This window comes from Camelus dromedarius, chromosome 14, assembly GCF_036321535.1.
Source record: "Camelus dromedarius isolate mCamDro1 chromosome 14, mCamDro1.pat, whole genome shotgun sequence".
Taxonomy (NCBI): domain Eukaryota; kingdom Metazoa; phylum Chordata; class Mammalia; order Artiodactyla; family Camelidae; genus Camelus; species Camelus dromedarius.
Window position 1 is genome coordinate 57166873 of NC_087449.1, and position 19202 is coordinate 57186074.

Sequence of the window (19202 nt, forward strand, 5' to 3'; positions counted from 1 at the left end):
GTGTGTATGTGTGCGCGCATGTGTGCATGTGTGAGTATTTATGTTTTGGGAGGTTGCCTGAGAAAAGTAGAGAGGCTCAGCTGGGAGTGTGCTTGTAAATTATTATATTGCAACTGTTCCTTTAATTACATGCATTTCACTTGAGGATGTAGAAGCCACAAGGGAAGGACTCCCAGGCTGATAAACCTAGCTCAGTGCTTGTCCCAAGGCAGGTGTTTAGTACATTTCTGCTGCATGAATCTGATTAAAGAGGATGTGTTTGTGACCTTGTTTCTGGGTGAGATTGTCTCAAACACCAGAGGCTGTCTTGCAGCTCATCCTCCTCTCCCAGGTCTGACATCTTCCTACTTCCTTTTCTCCTTCTGCATATGGGGAGAAACACCAACAAATCCCTTGGCAATGCATAAGAGGGAAGCAATGAACACGCAGGGCATCCTTGCCCAGTGGGTCCTTGTCCCCCCAACTCCCAAACATGTGGAGTCAAAGCTTTCCCCTTCTAAATACCCTGACCCTGCCTGGGTTCCACCAGACTGAAGTAGCAGTGGTACCCTCTGTTCCAGCAGCTCCAGGAAACAGAACAATACTGATTGCTGGTGATGGCAGAGGCTACTCATCTGGGCTCTGGACAACTCTGGGATCAGTGCCCAGCTCAGCACAGAAATAAAGAAGATATCCAAGCTCAGGACTCACACTGTCACAAAGGTCCAGGCAGATGTCTTCAGTTCCTCTGAAAGCAAATTCGGTTGCCCACCTCTCTCCTTTCATCCCCGAGGAGACCCAGTGTATACCACTTGCTTTGACACACACACACACACACACACACACACACACACACACACACACACACACACACAGGAATCTTCTCAAAGATACGTGGCTGATGAGAAGGCCCCAGCCCAGTGGCCCTTCCCTATCAAGTGTCCCAGAGACACTTGCGTCTGAGTGCCCAGGCAGACAGACATTCTGGGCGGCTGAGACAGACAGCTGACACCCCTCCAAGGCTTGGCACATGTGATTTGCGGGCGAGGCACCTGCTACTGTCTCCCTTCCAGACATGAACAGCTTCCTGGCAGCAGCCACCCTTCCCCCAACCCTGAGAGTTGGCTCCAGCTGCTAAAGGGGACACTTTCTGGGGTCTTCTCCTGCCCTCTAGGATTCTGATGATAATCTTTTCACCCTCAGCAGGCCTGGCATCAAACACAGCACAGGAGTGGTGACAGGCTGAAAAAGCAGAACACTTTATTTACAATGATCATTTGGTGACACATAGATCTTTGGGCTTTTAGTGGCCTTGTTGAGACACACGTGGGCAGGGGCCCACTTTCTCTGTTGGGTTACCACACCCTCCTGCCTCATCCTGCTGTGAGAATCCCGTGGCTGTCAGGACCCTCCTGCTCTGACAAGCCTCGACTTGGGGGCATCCTTCCTGTGTCCGTTTTCTGGATAGTCAGTGGCCTCAAGCACCTGCCAAAGGTTCCCCTTGCCTCCATTGAAGGCCCTATCTTGGTCCCGATTTCAAGGCACCTAGCAGGGAACCACACACATCTGTATGCAGAGAGATGGGGTGGGTGAGGAGTCCTGTGAGGGTGGCAGGTGCCAGGGCACAGGCTTGGGCAGCTGCCTGGTGCAGAGAGCTGTTACCTGGACTAGCCTGTTCTTTAGGTTGGTAGGACCATCTCAGTCTTCTCCAGAGGAAGAGCAGTGAAGTCCCAGAAGTTCTCCAAGGGGCAGAGAGGCCAGGCAGAGGGCCTGAGAGTTTCTCCTGGTGTGTATGGCAGCCGGCTTTGTTGCCACTTCGGGCCTGGCCTCAATTCTCCACGGCGACTACTCTTCCCCCTATTGGTCTCATCCCAGGGAGGCAATCTAGACTGGCCGAGGGCAGGACCAGTGCCTCCACCTGGCCAGGATCCAAGCTCACCCTCCTGGATTTCTGGAAATGTTCCCCGCCTTCTCTAGAGAGGATGTTTTGGGAGAGAGGGTGTGGTCTACGGGCAAAGAGACTTGGTGTAAAGCACAGGCGGCGATTCCACAATTGAGGGCACCGGGAGGCTCGGATGGGGCCGTGAACACTGAATACTGCGACCCCCCTAACTCGTCCCCCAATACTCAAGGGCATATCAGGCGTCTCCCTGAGCCAGGATGAGGTGCGGGGCGGACAACAACAGAGACCACGAGGGAGACAGGGGCCCGGGGACCAGGGAGAGACGTAGCGGGCAGGCCGGGGTTGGAAGCTGTCAGTCAGGCCGGCCGGGTCTGGGGCCGCGAGTCCTGCCCCCTCGGCTCTCAGCGCGCCTGGGCTGCCCGCTCCCGGGGGCCGGCTTTCCAGCGGCGGAGCTGCGAGGGCAGCGGAGGCGCCGGGGCGCCCCGCAGGCTGCACGTCCTCAGCTCCCGAGCCAGGCTGAGCACCTCGGGCCGCTCGCGCTGGGGGTCTCCTTCCTCGCGCTCCTCTGCCTCCTCGTCCTGGTCCTCGTCCTCCTCCTGGATGCTGCTGAGGCGCGGCGCCCCGCGGCCGCGCTCCGCGGGCGGCGGCCGGTAGGCGCATTTGGCGTTGAGCAGCCGGCGCAGCGGGGCGCGGGGCACCGAGGCGGCGGCGCCCCCAGCGCGGAGGTGCTGCTGGCGCACGTGGCGCGCGTCGCTCTGGCGCTGCAGGCGCTTGAAGTCGCTGAAGGCAGCCAGCGCGGTCTGGCGGAGCAGGCGGGCCAGGGCGCGCGCCTTGTGCGCCCGCGCCAGCAGCACGGCGTGGCAGCGCAGCACCACGGCCTTGTGGCGAGCCTGGTGGCGGTAGACCCAGGCGAAGACGCGCGGGTGGCGCCCGTCCGCCGCGCAGTAGGTGATGCGCGGCAGCAGGTAGGCGTGCGCCGGCCTGCGGCCCCCGGAGCCCCCCGAGCCGCCGCGCTCGCACGGCTGCATGCGGATGCCGTGCGGCCCCAGCGTCAGCTTCATCTTGGTGCCCCCACCCGGCCCGCAGCGAGCCCAGATCTTGCCCACGGCGTCGTCGGTGCAGCCGTCGCCCTTGGCATGCAGGGTGACGGCGTTGCCCAGGTACCACACGGTGTAGGTCGGGTCCTCCTTGTTGAGCTCCACTTTCTGGCGCCGGCTGCGGAACACGCGGCCCAGGCGCTCCAGCGGCCAGTCGGGCAGCAGGTCCGGGCAGGAGCGCAGGAAGCTGGAGAGCAGCGACGTGTAGGCAAGCCCCGGGCTCAGGCTCTTCGCCTTGCACTTGGCCTCGTCCTCCACTAGCACGAATTTGTTACGTCTCCAGGGCAGCATCGCGGCGGCGGCCAGAGGGCCTGGGGGCGCAGGGAGCTCACGGGCGCCCTGCCCGGCGGCCGGGGGAGGGGAGGGCGCGCAGAAGCCCGCGGCCCCGGGCTCTCGAGAAGCTGGGCGGCGCCGGAGACAGTCGGTGCCTCGGTGCCCGGAGATGCCCAGTGCCAGGCAGAGCTAGCTTCACAGATGCCTGGTGCCCAGCCGGGCTGGCGGCCGAGATGCCCGGGCGGCGGCCGAGCGTCTGGGAACAGCTTCCCCCGGGAGTCGCTCCAGCCGTCCGGGAAGCAAGGAGGGGCCGGGGTTGGGCGGGGTGGAGGCGTCCCCTAGGCCCGAACTGGGGGGATCCCGCGGTCCCCGCCGCCCAAATTGCGGCGGCAGGGAGGTCACCGAAGCCGGGGCTGGCGGCTGGCGGCTCGGAGGGTTAGACCGAGAGCGCGACTGCGGTGGGGACTCCTTCAGGCGTCGCGACTCCACCTCCCCGGGCTGCCTACATCACCGGGCGGGACCGCTAGCTCTCTTGTCCCCTCCTCTCGCCCTCCTCTCTCTCTCTCTCCTCCCCCGCGCAGGCTAGCGCTGCTCTTCGCCCGAGACCCCGCACAGGCGCGGTGGAACGGGTTTAATCATTATAGTCGGAGGGGTAGGAGTGGAGGGGGAGGTTAAGGAGCAGGCATCTCCTGAAACGTACCAGAGGGATTTGCCAGTGCAGATTTCTCAGGCCTCGCTGGTGGTCTCATCTCCTTCTGGAGCGTTGGGTTCCCCCCTCTCTCTCCTTCTAGATTCCCACCGCCCCTCACCCACAGCAAGTCCCTACCCTCATCTCTGAGTGAGTTCGGGTGGGTTCCTGATGCGGCTGGCCTGGCTCACTTTGCCTCCTGTCTGCACAGCGGAAAGCCAGCTGAGGTGGCCGAGCAGTGCAGTGGAAAAATACTGTCGCTTGGGGAAGCTTTCTCCCAGGTTCTCCCAAGGTCGTGGGCCAGGCCACTGGGCCTGAACTGGGAGGCCAGTCACTGCTCCAGCGGCTGGTAGTGCCCCTCGCCTGGACTAAGCTGGGAGGGTACTCTTTGAGGGTGGGGAAACTTGCAGAGCAGTCCTGGGTCTGTAAGAATTGCAGATAAAAAGCTCCTTCTGCCAAAGGGCAGCCTCTGGCCTCCCAGGATTAAGTAGATAACACTTGTGTTTGTGAAGCTTCTGTTCCCTACCACCTCCTGGGTTTTGCATTCATTATCTCAGGATAGCCCAAGCTGGGTTAAGCGACTTGCCCAAGGTCACTGGGCTGATAAGATGTGGAATTAGGGCTCCAGTGAGGCTTAGGTGACCCATGAGAGGGCCCTCACTCTGCTGAGTGCATCGTATGCCCTATATGGATGGGGCACTCTCCATCCTCCCCTGAGACCCTCCAGCAGGGGCTCTCACTGGAGAGGGGTTCTTGGGTGCTGGGAAAGACACTCTGTCCCCGGGTGTGGAGACACATACCCCTTTTAGGATTTGTTAAGTCACAGGATCCCTAGAATCCCAGGATGGCTCTGATAGGAGCCCAGGAGTCTCCCACAGAACCAACACCCAAGTCCTCTCCGTGGTTTCAGAACAGCTCATTTGGGGAGTCTTCCAGATCAGGAATGAGCCCAGAGGCTTCGGCTGGGCCAGGCCCAACCAAGTGACCTCTCAGAGTTGGAGCAGTGGGAAGATGATATGTTCCACAGCCAGGCAATACTCATCCTAGGGCCAGCCGGCTGGGTTCAGAATCCTCGGGGGGAATAAGAACAGCCCCCACCCCAAGGCTGCATCACAGAATGCTCCTAGGTGACATGCAAATCAAGAATAGGAAATTACCTAGAATCGCAGAATCTTAGCTTTCAAGGGGGCCTCACAGATTATCTGGTTCACTGCAGCCACATTTTATTTTATTCTCCAAATGGAAATGTCTTTATTGCTTGTTGCTGATTATAAAAGTAATACAGACTTGTGGTAAAAAAAAAAATCACTCAAGAAGGACATGGAAGTCTCCCACTGTCCCCACCTTGTAGCTGTGGCCTCATTTCTCCACGAGAGAACAGGCTCCAAGCAGTACAATGATCCACCCTTTGGACCTCACCGCCTTGCAGTACTCTTCCCGGCAAAGGTCAGGAGGCTGGTGGAAGCGGCCAGCAGCAGCATCTCAACTTGCAAGGCTGAGATACCTCCAAGTTTTTGTGAAGGCACACAGGTTGCCCAGTTAAATTTGAATTTCAGATGAACAACCACTTTTTTTTTTACTGTCAGTGTGTCGCAAGTATTGCTTGCATTTGATCCTGCCTCCCAGAGAACAAGAAAGGATGGAGGCGCTGCATGGGGTGTGTGTGATGCAGTTAGGTGCCTCCTTAGGCTTACTCTCCTAGTCCTGCTTCTGTTCTGTTCCCATTGCTTTTGCAATATCCTTGGGGCGAGGCGGGGTGGGTCACCTGGGACAGTGTGAGATCAGTGTGCAATAGTCTGTTTTTATGTTCAGTCCTCTGGACTTCAAAGTAGCATTCGACATTGTTAGCTATTTTGTTCCTTTGTTGACCACTCACCTTGACCTCCTAGGCAGGGGTTCCCCCCTCCCCTGTACATCCTAGGATCACTTTTCGCTTCAGAGGCTCCTACTTATACCCTTAGGCTTGGTGTCCTGTCTTCTTTTCTTCCTCCAAACCTGTTCCTTGGAAGGGCTCAGCTGCTTCTATTCAGAAGAATAGAAAGGCCTGCCTTGGCCCATTCATCCAGGCTGAGCTCAAGGCTATCTCTTCCCTTAAGCTTTTTTTCCTTCTCTTCAGTCCACAGTGGTGCTACCAACTTTGTACCAGTCATCGCTACTTCCTAGACTGGCACGCAGTTGGGTTTTTATTTTCTTTTTCCAATGTGATTTTTATTTCTAGCATACTTATACTTGCATTAGTTGAAAAAGTCAGATAACTGGTAGAAACCATAAACACAGCTGATACGTAATTTATAAAAAGCAATCCCTCGCCTCATCCTTTCCCCAGTCTTAATTTTTACTTCCAAGGACAGTCCCTCTTTTACACATTTTAGATGTGATGTGGCTACTTATTTTTAAATTACACACCTAATTCAGATTTTCCACTTTTTGAGACTTTATCTATTGCCTTCCTTTGGTGGAAGATGAAGATTTAATGCCCTTTCATCCACCCCCACCACACACATTATTTTCCCGCCCTCTTAGCTTAGTTAGAAATTTTTGTTGTTGCTTCCGTATTCAGTGTTTAATTATTATGACTACGTAACTGTTGTCCAAAGCTGAGCCTTGAAGTGTGTTACAATTTCATGTTTCCGTATTGGATAACACTTTTTGCTGTTCTAGAAGTGTGTACCCACCTCATTAAAACAACAACAACAAACTCCCTTATGTACCTATCACTGATTTATCCCCCATCTGTCTAGCAGTGCCGTAAAACGCTACTCTGCCTGACTGAGCACACCAGGTGGGTCCTTCAAGTCTGTGTGTTTCTTAGAGACAGCCCTCCTGGAGGCATCCTCACTGGGCTCCAATCCGGACTGGTTACCCTGCAGCCCTGTAGCCCTATTGCCCTGGGACCTTGTTTCACTGCCACCCTGGGAGTTGTCTGTGCTTCTTTTCCTGTGCTGGTTCCTGTTTTCTGGATCCTTTGCTTTCTGCCTCCGACCCCTACCCCCGGCCAGGATTTATTTCCTTGTTTTGGCCAAGCATATGTTCCAGTAACTTTGATTGCTAGTTCTGCTGTGTGTAGAGTTCTAGACTGGAAATAAATTTCCCTCAGAATTTTGCAGAAATGATCCATCGTTGCTGTCGAAAGCCCGACGACATTCTGATTCCTGATCCTGTGTGTGTGTAACCTGATTTCTCTCTCCGGAAGCTTTCAGGATGGCTCAGAGATCTAAAGTTTCAAATGATGTGCATTTACGATGGGCACTTGGTGAGCGTTTCAATTTGGAAATCAATCTCTTTTAATCTGGAAATCAATTTGGGGGACATTTCTTTGTGCTAATTTCCTCCATTTTGTTTTTTGTTTTTTTTTTTTTCCTGTTTTAATTGGATGTTGGATCTCTTGGATTGATCCTCTAATTTTCCAAAATGTGTGTTCCCATTTTCCATTTTTAAAATGGATGCATGCTAAGAACACAGTCTACCACTGAGCTATAACCACCCCCATCTTCTAGTTTTTCTATATAGATTTTTAAAGTCTTGTCTCATAATTTTTCACTTCTAAGAGCGATTTCTTTTTTAATTTATTTTATTCTTTATTGAAGTGTAATTGATTTACAATGTTAGTTTTAGGTGTACAGCAAAGTGATTCAGTTTTATATATATATATGCACATATATATACACACACACACACACACATATTTTCAGGTTCTTTTCCATGATAGGTTATTACAAGAAATTGAATATGGTTCCCTGTGCTACAAAGTAGGTCCTTGTTGTTTATCTATTTTTTATATAGTAGTGTGTATCTATTAATCCTAAACTCCTAATTTATTTCTACCTTCCCCTTCCCTACCTTTTCCCTTTGGTAACCATAGTTTGTTTTCTATGTCTGTGAGTCTGTCTCTTTTGTAAATAAATTCGTTTATGTCTTTCTATCTTAGATTTCACATATAAGTGATATCATATGATATTTGTCTTCTCCGTCTGACTTACTTCACTTAGTATGATGACCCCTAGGTCCATCCATGTTGCTGCAAATGGCATTATTTCATTCTTTTCTATGGCTTAGTAATATATATATATATCCCGCATCTTCTTTACCCAGTCATCTGTTGATGGACATTTAGATTGTTTCCATGTCTTGGCTATTGTAAATAGTGCTGCTATGAACATTGGGGTGCAGGTGTCTTTTCAAATTGGAGTTCCCTCCAGATATATGCCCAGGAGTGGGATTGCTAGATCATATGGTGAATCTATTTTTAGTTTTTTGAGGAATCTCCATACTGTTTTCCATAGAGGCTGCACCAATTTACATTCCTACCAACAGTGTTAAAGGATTCACTTTTCCCCACACCCTCTCCAGCATTTATTGTTTGTAGACATTTTAGTGATGGCCATTCTGACTGGTGTGGGGTGATACCTCACTGTAGTTTTGATTTGCATTTCTCTGATAATAAGCGACGTTGAGCACCGTTTCATGTGCTTGTTGGCCACCTGGATGTAAGAGCAATTTCTTGTTCTTTTTTATAGCGTCCTATTCTTGTTCATAGACGTATTACCTCCTTTGTCTCTAAAAATGTTAATTATAGGTTGCTTTAAAATTTTTAGAAGTCTTAATTGAGGTAAAATACATATAATATAAAATTTACCATCCTAATCATTCTTAAGTGTACAGTTTAACCTTGTTAAGTATATTTACATTGTTTTGCAACCAATCTTCAGAACTTTTTCATTTTGCAAAATCAAAACTCTATATTCATTAAACAACAACTCTCCATTTCCCCCTTTCCCCAGCCCCTGGTAACCACCATCTGCATTCTGTTTCTATGAATTTACTACTCAAGGCCCCTCGTACAAGTGGAATCATACATTTGTCCTTTTGTGTCTGGTTTATTTCACTTAGCATAATGTCCTCAGTGTTCATCCATGTTGTATCACGAGTCAGAATTTCTATCCTTTTTAAGGCTGAATAATAATCTGTTGCATGTATATAACATTTTGTTTATCCATTCATCCACTGATGGACATTTGAGTTGCTTCTACCTTATGGTTATTGTGAATAAGGCTGCCATGAACATCGGTGTTGAAATCTCTCTTGGAGACTCTGCTTTCAATTCTTTTGGATGTTTACCCAGAAGTGGCATTGCTGGATCATCTGGTAATTCTGTTTTTAGTTTTTCAAGGAATCACTACACTGTTTTCCATAGTGGATGCACCATTTCACATTGCACGAGGGTTCTACTTTCTCCATAGCCTTACCAAAACTTGCTATTTTCTGTGTTTGTATTTCTTTGTTGATTTGTTTTTATAGTAGCCATCCTGATAGGTGTGTGGTGGTATCTTACTGTGGTTTTGATTTGTATTTCCCTATTAGTGATGTTCAGCATTTTTTATATGCTTGTTTGCTATTTGTATATTTTCTTTAGAGAGATGGCTATTTAAATCCTTTGCCCATTTTTAAATTGGGTTATTTATTTTTTCTTGTTGCTATTGACTTGTAGGAGTTCTTTTTTGTTTGTTTGTTTATGAGGGGGAGGTAATTGAGTTTATTTATTTATATTTGGAGGCGGTACTGGAGAATGAACCCAGGACCTCGTGTATGCTAAGCATGCACTCTACCAGTTGAGCTGTACCCTCCCCCATGTAGGAGTTCTTTATAGATTGTGGTTATTAACCCCTTATCAGATATGTGATTTGCAAATATTTTGTCCTGTTCCTTCAGTTGCCTTATTATTCTGTTGATTGTGTCCTTTGATGCACAAAAGTTTTAAATTTTGATGTAGTCCAGTTTATTGATTTTTTAACTTTTATTGCGCGTGCTCTGGCATCATACCCAAGAAATCATTGCCAAAACCAATGCCATGCAGCTTTCCCCTCTATGCTTTCTTCTAAGAGTTTATAATTTTAGGTCTTATTTTTAAGTCTTTGATCCATTTTGAATTCGTTTTGGTATATAGTGTAAGGTTAGGGCCCAACATCATTCTTTGCATGTTTATATCTAGTTTTCCCAACACATTTTGTTGAAAAGACTTTCCTTTCCCCATTGATTGGTTCTGGCACCCTTGTTGAAAATCATTTGACCATATATGCAAGTGTTTGTTTCCATCTCTATTCTGTTCCATTAGTCTGTATGTCTGTCTTTATGCCAGTACCACACTGCTTGGATGACTGTAGCTTTGTAATAAGTTTTGAAATCAGGAAGGGTGAGACCTCCAGCTGTGTTCTTTTCCAGGGTCCCTTGAGATTCCATTTGAATTTTAGAATGGATTTTTCTTTTTCTGCAAAAATATGCCTTTGGGATTTTGATAGGGTTTATATTAAGTCTGTAGATTATTTTGGGTAGCGTTGGCACCTTAATAGTATGAAGTCTTCCAATCCACAAACATGATTGTCTTGCCATTTATTTGTGTTGTCTTTAATTTTTTCCAGCAACATTTTGTAGTTTTCAGTGTTCAAGCCTTTCATCTACTTGATGAAGTTTATTCCTAAGTATTTTCTTCTTTTTGATGCTATTGTACATGGAGTTGTTTTCTTAATTTCCCTTTCAGGTTGCTCAAGATAAAATGAAACTGATTTTGTATCCAGTAATTTTGCTGCAATTTGTTTATTCTAAGTTTTTTGTGGACTCTTTAGGGTTTTCTAATTATAGTCATTTTTAAGCTTTTTTTTTTCAGTTTCATGCATTGCTCTGTTCCCTGCGTTCTTTTTCCCTGACTTATAAACAAAGTAATTAAAAGACGTACATCTCTGACTGTCATGCTTGCAGCTTTCCTCTAATGTCTGGTAATCTCTGTTGTCTCATCCTGAGAAGCACAAACACGGTTTGGAAACTCCATGTATGGGAGGTGGAGGAGGATGAACAGGACTCATTATGTACGAGCCTCCTTAACTGAGGACACGCTCAGCCAGGTTACAAAGAAACCAGGACAAAGATTCTCTCCTTGACCAAACTTGAGTCAAGCTCCTCTGAATCCTTTCTTCACGAGGCCCCCATCCTTGCCCATCCTGAATCACCCAGTTTTAACAAGAACCGTGTTAAGTCAGTTTAGACAGAATCCCCCACCCTGGATAGCTGAGCAAATGCCTCAGCCTGCTGTCATTTTCCCGTTGAAATCTGATCACACTGGCTGCCTTCAGCAAAGACCCTGTGAAGTTTTGTCAGGATCCCCTCTTAGCTCCAATTTCCCCTCTTAGTAGTTTTCCCTCCGCTGACCCCCACCCTGCTCCTTGGCTCTAAATCCTTGCTTATTCTCATTGTCTTTGGAACTGACCCCAGTTCTATCCTGAGGTTTCTCCATTGCGGTGGTTCCTGAATAAAACCTGTTTTTACCACTTGAACCACCATCCAGCTCTGGTTTTCTTGAACAACTCTTAAATGTGAGGTCTGTAGGTCTTGTCTTTTGGTCTGGCCAGTGTCCCCTGGGGGCACAGCTAAAGCCTCCTTCCCGGAGGTGGAGGGGGCGTATAAACCTGGCTGCCAGTGTCCTGGGAGCAGAGTGGAGGTGGGGCATCCTGGAGGTCTCCCTGATCAGGATGTGGACTGCCCGTCCATCCGTGTTCAGGATGCTGCCTCCCTCTCGTCCATGCCTGAGGTCCTCAGTCCAGAGGCATCTTGGGTTGGTCCCCCCAGAGAGGAAAGCTCCTGTCTTCTGGTGCAGGGGATGGGTGGGAATCTCCATGCTGCTCTGGAGAGGGGAGAGGAGGGTATCTGAGCTCTCACTGCACGCTTTCGCCAGATCATTGGTTTTTACACCCAGCTGGCTCCCACCGGAGATGCATGCTGTGTGAAACTCTCTGGTTTCCAGGGCTCCTCAGCATGATGTGACTGGGCTCTTGGTGGATTTTCATCTTTTCTGCTCCCCTGAGCTTGCTTTCCCATGTCCACGTGCCTTCCATCCTACAAAATGTTGCTAACACCTCTCAGCGGCTGTCATCGCCTCTTCCCTTTTCCTTGTCAGCTTATGCCACTTTTGTCCCTTTATTGTCATTTTAGTGCGCCTTGGGGAAGGGATGGGGACTTCATCTCAGTTCTCCATGTCTAACAGGAGTCTCTCCTCTGTCGTTTTCTGATGGTTCCTTATTGGGCTCGAGATTCATGGGTCACATTCGCTTGCTCTCATGATCACTTGTTCCTGGGAATGGAAAAGTACCTCAGTGCATATTGATCTGTTAATTAATCCATATTTATTTATGTATTCATTTTTATCATACATATGTATTTATGTGTTCAACTTCGTTCTGCTAAATGAGGAAGCTGGCCTAATTGCTCTAGTCCCTCCTGGTTTGGACATTCTGCCAGCACAGGAGTCATTTTATTAAGTAGGTGCATTCAAAACTAGACACTGTGGAGGCACTGCGAGATGGGCAGAGACACATAAGACACTCCTGGGGTAGCCAGCCTCTCAGACGGCTGCCAGTGATTCTCGCCTCCCGGTCTTCATGCCTGTGTGTGGTCCCCTCCACCCTGAATAGGGCTGAACTTAGGAACGACAAAGGTGTTGTGGAAACGACACCGTGTGATTTCTGAGGCTGGGGCATGAAGGACATTGTGGCTTCTGCCTCGTTCTCTCCTGGGTTACTCTTGCTGGCGGGGACCAGCAGCCATGTTGTGAGGACACTCAAGCAGCCCTGTGGGGAAGTCCTCACGGCAAGGGGCTGAGTCCTTCTGCTAATGCACCATCTGGGTGAGGGAGCCATCTTGGCAGTGAACCCTCCAGCCCAGTCAAGCCTTCAGAGGACCGTAGTCCCAGCTGACATCTACACTGCCACCTAGTGAGAGACCCCGAACGGGAACCATGCAGCCAACGAGCTGCTCCCAAATTCCTGACCCCCAGAAACTGTGAGATAATACGCGTTCAGCCTTATCCTAAGTCACTGACGCTTTAGGAGGATTTTTTTTTAAGCAAAAGATAACTAATACAATCCCTAATCTGTCACGCTGGCCCCCAAAGCTCTGTTTGGAGCCCATCTCCCCCCCAACTTCAGCATCCCTGTGAGGCCCTCTCTGCCTGCATCCCTTTGCTTCAGCCCTGCTGTACCAGCCTCCCTCTTGTCCCTCAAACCACTGAGCATCTTCTTGCCCCAGGTCCTTTCCACATGCTGTTCCCTCTGGTCCCCATCCTTCTTTCTTATCTCTTCCAGCTTATTCATCTTTCAAGCCAGTGCTTAAATGTCACCACTCTTAGGGAAGTAGTTCCCTGAACTGTCCTAACTTCCTTGGTTGGGCCCCTCAAAGCACCCTTCAAAGCATTTATAAGAATTGTCATCAGTTCATTCTTTGGGTAACCATTTATTTAATGCCTGCCTTTCTCTAGACCCAAGGCTCCGGGCACTTTGAGGGAAGGGAATGCATCTGTCCTGTATGTTGCTAACTCTGCGCTGCCCTGGACGGCAGCTGGAATGTAGTAGGTACTCAGAAGATGGTTGCTGACTAGCTGAATGAGATGTGTCCCCTCCATCTGACTCTGTTTTCATCCTTTCCACTATAAAAAAAAAAATTGCTTAGAGCAAATCCCTAATTGATGGCAGGTCGGTATGTTATTCTTAAAGGGTAGCACATACACTTTTATTTAAAAAAAAAAAAACCTCACTTCCGACAATGACTCATTTTGTGCCCTTGGGCTGCCTGCTTTTCGCCTCTGAAAAAGGTGGATAGCAATTGGTGCGATACTTCTCTTGAAGGCTGGGAACGCTTCATTTAGAGAGACTTTGGCAAGGTTTTCAATGCTCTTAAAGGACAATTTTCTTCATATCCAGGTGGTTGTAATGATTTTAAAAGTGATGAATAGAAATGAGCTGTGATTTACCATGTGGATGTATTTCAGTTTTAAGGATGTGTGTGTGCGCACGTGCTTTTGGGTGCTAAATTGGTAAACATTTGTGTGTGCATATTTCTTTTAAAAGAAGAGTTTGCTCTAGAATGCTCATGAACATCCAAAATTCTGCTGCACATTTGTTTGAAGCTGTAATTGTTTGACTTTGTTTGAAGCCATATTTATTTCTAATTCCTTTGGCTCCATTCATTTCTAATTATAACAAACCAATATTTACTTAAAGCTTACATTATGCAAAATCTTTTCCTTTGTCATAGCCAATCCTCATGATTACTTCTGCAAGGTAGGAACTATTATAATTCTCATTTTACAGTGAGGGAGCTGAGGCTCAGAGAGGTTAAATAACTTCCCTAAGGCCACACAGCTAGTAACTGACAGAGCAATAACTAAAATCCATTTGTCATGTTCTTAACCTTTGGAAAAACTATGCATGTGTATTTGTGACTAAAAAATGAATAAAAAGAGGAATGTGACCAAAATTACTATTCATTCTGAAGGATTTTAAGCACAAAGGAGTCTTTGGAATAGCATTAGTCTATAATCAGATGCCCAAGTACTGAGTAGTATGAATGTACATTATGAGGTGAGCAAAGGTGATGGATGAAGATGTTACCTTCAGTGCACTTGAACTCATGAGATAAGCTCGTGCATCCATCAAATTACAGTCCAGTGCAAAGCAAAATCATGTTTGCAAAGCAAACAGAACAGTCTAAAGAAAAGCTGGTATTTGGATACAGCTGTATCTCAGGGACGCAGGCAAGGGGAGACACCTGCAGCCCTCAGGCCCCGAGCCAGAGCAGGTGGGAGCGAAGACAGGGTCAGAGGAGGGGATATTGAGGTTGGCTCCATTTTGTACTGATACCGATCTCACTGTGAACGGCCCCGCTGGACCCCCTCATCTAACCACACATAGTCACTCTTCACTTGGTCAAGCAACCATTCAACAAACAATTTCTGAACACTTGATGTGTAGGCACAGGGTTTGGAGGAGAGCAGGACATACGTGGGCCCTCTCCTCCGGAGCTTACAGTCCTGTTTGGGAGAGGGCTGTGTGTTGCAGATTATTAAACAAATGATTATGCAGATAATTATTTAATTATGTGGCTAGAAGGAGAGAGTGCTCTGAAAGGGGGTCCTGATTTAGTCAAGGGGATCAGAGGCGATCTGCTGGAGGAAGTCACTTCATTTGAAACGTGGAGTGTTGCCAGAGGAGGGACTACTAAATAGTAAAGAACGAGTGTGCTAGTTATCTATGGGTAACACATCCCCCCGTAAGGGAGGACCTTAAAACAACCATCATCATTTCAATACCACTCCTGGTTTCTGTGGGTCAGGAATTTGGGAGCAGCTCAGTGGGGCCATTCTTGGGATCTCTCGTGAAGTTTCAGCCAAATGTTGGCTGGGGCTGTGGTCATCCAAAAGGTTGACCTGGGCTGGAGGGTCCACTCAGACACGGCTCACCCGTGTGCCTGACAAGATGGTGTTGGCCGTTGGCTGAGGCCTTGGTTTCTCTGCAGGGAACCGCTTGAGTGTCCTCATGGCCTGGTGGCTGGTTTTCCCCAGAGTGAATGAACCAGGAGGCCCAAACAGAAGCTACCACGCCTTTTACGATTAGTCTCAGAAGTCACGGGGTGTTTCTCATATTGTTTTGGTCACACAGGGCCAGTCCTGGTCCAGTGAGGGAAGGGGCTATGTCAGGGTGTGAGTTCTGCGGAACTGGATCTTTGGGAGGCATTTTGGAGGCTGGTTAAGAAGGGCAGATCAATAGAGGTTAAATTCTGGCGTTCCCATGTGATGTTTTACTGCAGTCTTTCCACGGAAGGGTGGCTCCTGCCCTGCACCCTTCAAACCACTGGATCACAATTGGGACAAATATTCTTGCTCCCATATCAGAATCTTTACATCCTCCCTAAAATCTCCCGTGTCACTGGACCACACCACCCAAAGCTCCTCTTTGCTATGGTCATCTAGCATCCCCAGAGCCTAAGGATTTTTAAACTCCTGGCTTACTGTCCTCTGCCCTACCACTCCTGCTTAATTCTTGGTGATTTCGATATCCACAAAGTGATCCTCCAACATCCCAACCCCCCAGCCCCTCCTCTGAGGAGCCTGTCTTCCACCCATCTCAGCACTCATCCCCACTGTCATACCCTTGACCTTGCCATTATCAAAAACTGCAACTCCAGTGTAATGTCAATTAAAAGCATCCCACAGTGTAAGAACTTACCATCTAGTGTCCCATCTCCAGTGATGCTTCAACCCCACCTGGTCCTCCAGTTCACAAATGTTCTACATTTTCATCCTTCTTGTAGCTCATTTCCCTCCTCCCTCAGCTTACATCCCATGACTTCTTTGCATATCCCTGTCTTAGTTTCCTGTTGTAACAAATGACCACAAACCTAATGGCTAAAGACAACACAGTTCTATTCTCTTACAGTTCTAGAGGTTAGCACTCTGAAATAGGTCTCCCTGGGCTAACATCAGGGTGTTGGTAGGGTCACATTCCTTCTAGAGGCACTAGGAGGAATCTGTTTCCTTGCCTTTACCAGCTCCTAGAGGCCACTCATGTTCTTCGGCTCCTTGGTCTTTCCTCCATCTTCAAAGCCAGCAACGTTGGGCTGAGTCTTTCTCATGCTGTCATTTCTCTGGTTCTCTCTTTCTTTCCTTCCTCTTCTGCTTATAAGGACCCCTGGGATTGCATTGGGCTCATCCGGATATACAGGATACCCTCCCCATCTCATGGTCAACTGATTAGCAACCTTAATTCTAATTCCTTATTCCTATCGACAGCCTTATTTCTAATTCCCTTTGCCATGTAATCCAGCATATTCAGAGATTCCAAGGATTAGGATGTGGACGTCTTTGGGGGACCATTATTTTGTCTCAAACCCCTCAAATGCTTTTCCCTTCCCCCAGGTTATTTTACTAGCCTGAACAAAATCCCAAATCTGGTTTAATCCAACTGTCTACTCACTCCATGTTTGCACCCTGGCTGGAGAAAGACAGAAACCACAGCTCGCTCTGTATCCATGACCACTCCTCTCGAGAAAACCTTCAGACTGCCAGGCAGTTCTGCTACATCCCCTGGTCCATTCACTCCCCCCTCCTGCATGATGACTTCACACCTCCTCCTCTCTTCAACCCCCTACGCTTCCTTCCTTGTCCTTACTCTCAGCTGAGGTTCTGGTTTCCTACTTCCTCGAGAAAACTGGGGCAGTAAGAAGAGAACATCCTCAGACTCAGCAGCGCATCCACCCGCCCACCTGCATCTGTGCTCATACTCTGTCTGCCTCCTTCTCGCTGCTGTGGACCAGCTGCCCAAAGCCAGCCCCTCCACCAGAGCCGGAGCCCACCCCTGCCTGCTCACTTCCTCAAGGTCATCACTCCAGAGAGCCCCTGCATTTTCTTCTGTGTTATCAGTCCCCTCCCCCTTCTCTTTTGGATTATTTTCCCATCAGTACACAAACATGCTATCATTTCTCCCATCACACAAAAGCCAACCAAAAGAAAACCCTCTCTTCATCTGACATCCTCTCTCCGGCCAATGCTGATTTCTCTGCTTTTCTTTACAGAAAAACTTGAAAAAAAAATACTTTCTGCTTCTCGGGTCCAATTTCTCCCCCTCTCCCTTTCTTGGATCTGCTCACATCCGGCCTTGGCTTCACTGTGCTTCTTAAGGTCACTGACAGCCAAGTTGCTAAATCCAGTGGTGGATTCTCAGCGCTCACCTTACTGAACTCTCAGCAGCATTTGATACTGCTCACCCCTTCCTCCTGAACACACTGCCTTTACATCCTCCCTTGGTGTCCTCCAGTCTCAACAGCCACTGGTCTCAGCCTCCTTTGCTGAGTTTCCCTTATCTCTTGACCTTGAGATATTGGAGTGCCCCCATGCGCTCCTGGTGATGTCAGCCAGGCTCTTAACTTAAAATACCATATTTTTTTTTTAAACGAGGGGGAGGTAATTAGGTTTATTCATTTGTTTGTATTTGGAGGAGGTACTGGGGATTGAACCCAGGACCTCATGCATACTAAGCATGCGCTCTACCACTTGAACTATAACCTCTCCATCCTGAAATGCCATCTTATAAGCTAACCATCTCCACATTTTATCTGTGGCCTGGACCACTCCTCTGAATCCAGACTCTTTCTTATCCTCCACTCGGAGTTCAAATAAACTTCTCAAAATTAAAATGACCAAAGCCAGGGATGGCCATACCAGCCTCCCAGTTACTCAGGACAAGAATTTTGGCACCAGTCTTAAGTCCTCTCTTTCCCTCACACCCTTAACCCATCTGAACCAGTTCACATTGGTTCCACCACTGCATATATCCAGGATCTGACCCCTTCCCACCGCATCCGCTGCTCCCACCCTGGTCCAGCCACTCTCATCTCCTTCCTGGAGACTGATGCAACAGCCTCCCCTCTGCTCTCCCCACCTCTACCCTCGGCCCTACTCAGTCTAGTCTCACCACAGGGACCCTTTTAGAAGGGAAATCCAATCATGTTCCTCCCCTACTCAAAACCCTTCAGTGGCCGTAGATGGTGTGGCTTCTAAAAAAACAGAAATTAATTTCTCACAGTTCTGGAGGCTGGGAAGTCCAGGATCAAGGCACAGGTAGATTTGATGCCTGGTGAGGGCTCTGGTTCACAGAGGGTCATCTCACTGTGTACTCCCATGGTGGAGGGGGAGGGAGCTCCCTGGGGTCTCCTTCATAAGGGCACGAATCCCATTCATGAGGGCCCTACCTCCTAGTATCACATTGAGGATTAAGTTTGAACACATGAAGTTTTTTGTGTGGGGATGCAAATATTCAGTCTATAGCACCTCCCATGGGCTATCGGGCCCCTAGTGAGCAGCCTGGCTGACCTTGTCCCCCACAGTCCTCCCCATTGATGTGATCACTCCACACTGGCCTCCTTGCTGGTTCCCTAACAGGCCAGGCACGCCCCTGCCTGGGAGTCTTCACACCGGCTGTTCCCTGGGCTGGAATGTTCTTCTGACACCCACACGTCCCCTTATCTCCTCCTCCACACCTTCACTCAAATGCCACCTTCTCATCAGAGCAGCTCGCTGACCACTCCATCTAAACCCGAGACCCCTCCACCTGGTACCAGCTCTCTGCCCTCATCGTCTGCTGTATGTTTCTCCATGGACACTTGTCACCATCTGTGTTCATTTTCTGTTGTCACTGTAACAAATGACCACAAGCTTAAATTAACAACACAAATTAGTTATCTTACAGTTCTGGAGGTTAGAGGCCTAAAATAGGTCCACATGCTGTGTTCCTCTTGGAGGCTCTCGGGGAGAATCTCTTTCCTTGCCTTTTCCACCTTCTAGAGTTGCCTAAATTCCTAGGCTGAAGGCCCCTTCCTCCACCTTGAAAGCCAGCCGCATAGCATCTTCTCGCTTTGACCTCCTGCCTCCCTCCCATCAAGATCC

At 48.7% G+C, this 19202-nt stretch overlaps 1 protein-coding gene across 1 annotated transcript; it reads right to left on the reverse strand.

Moving 5' to 3' along the window:
- Positions 1-1214: 1214 nt before the first annotated feature.
- FAM43B (family with sequence similarity 43 member B) lies at positions 1215-4172 on the reverse strand. Its single transcript, XM_010979801.3, has one exon. The coding sequence runs from the start codon at positions 3268-3270 to the stop codon at positions 2284-2286; it is 987 nt and encodes a 328-aa protein (XP_010978103.3). The 5' UTR covers positions 3271-4172; the 3' UTR covers positions 1215-2283.
- Between the last annotated feature and the right edge of the window lie 15030 nt (positions 4173-19202).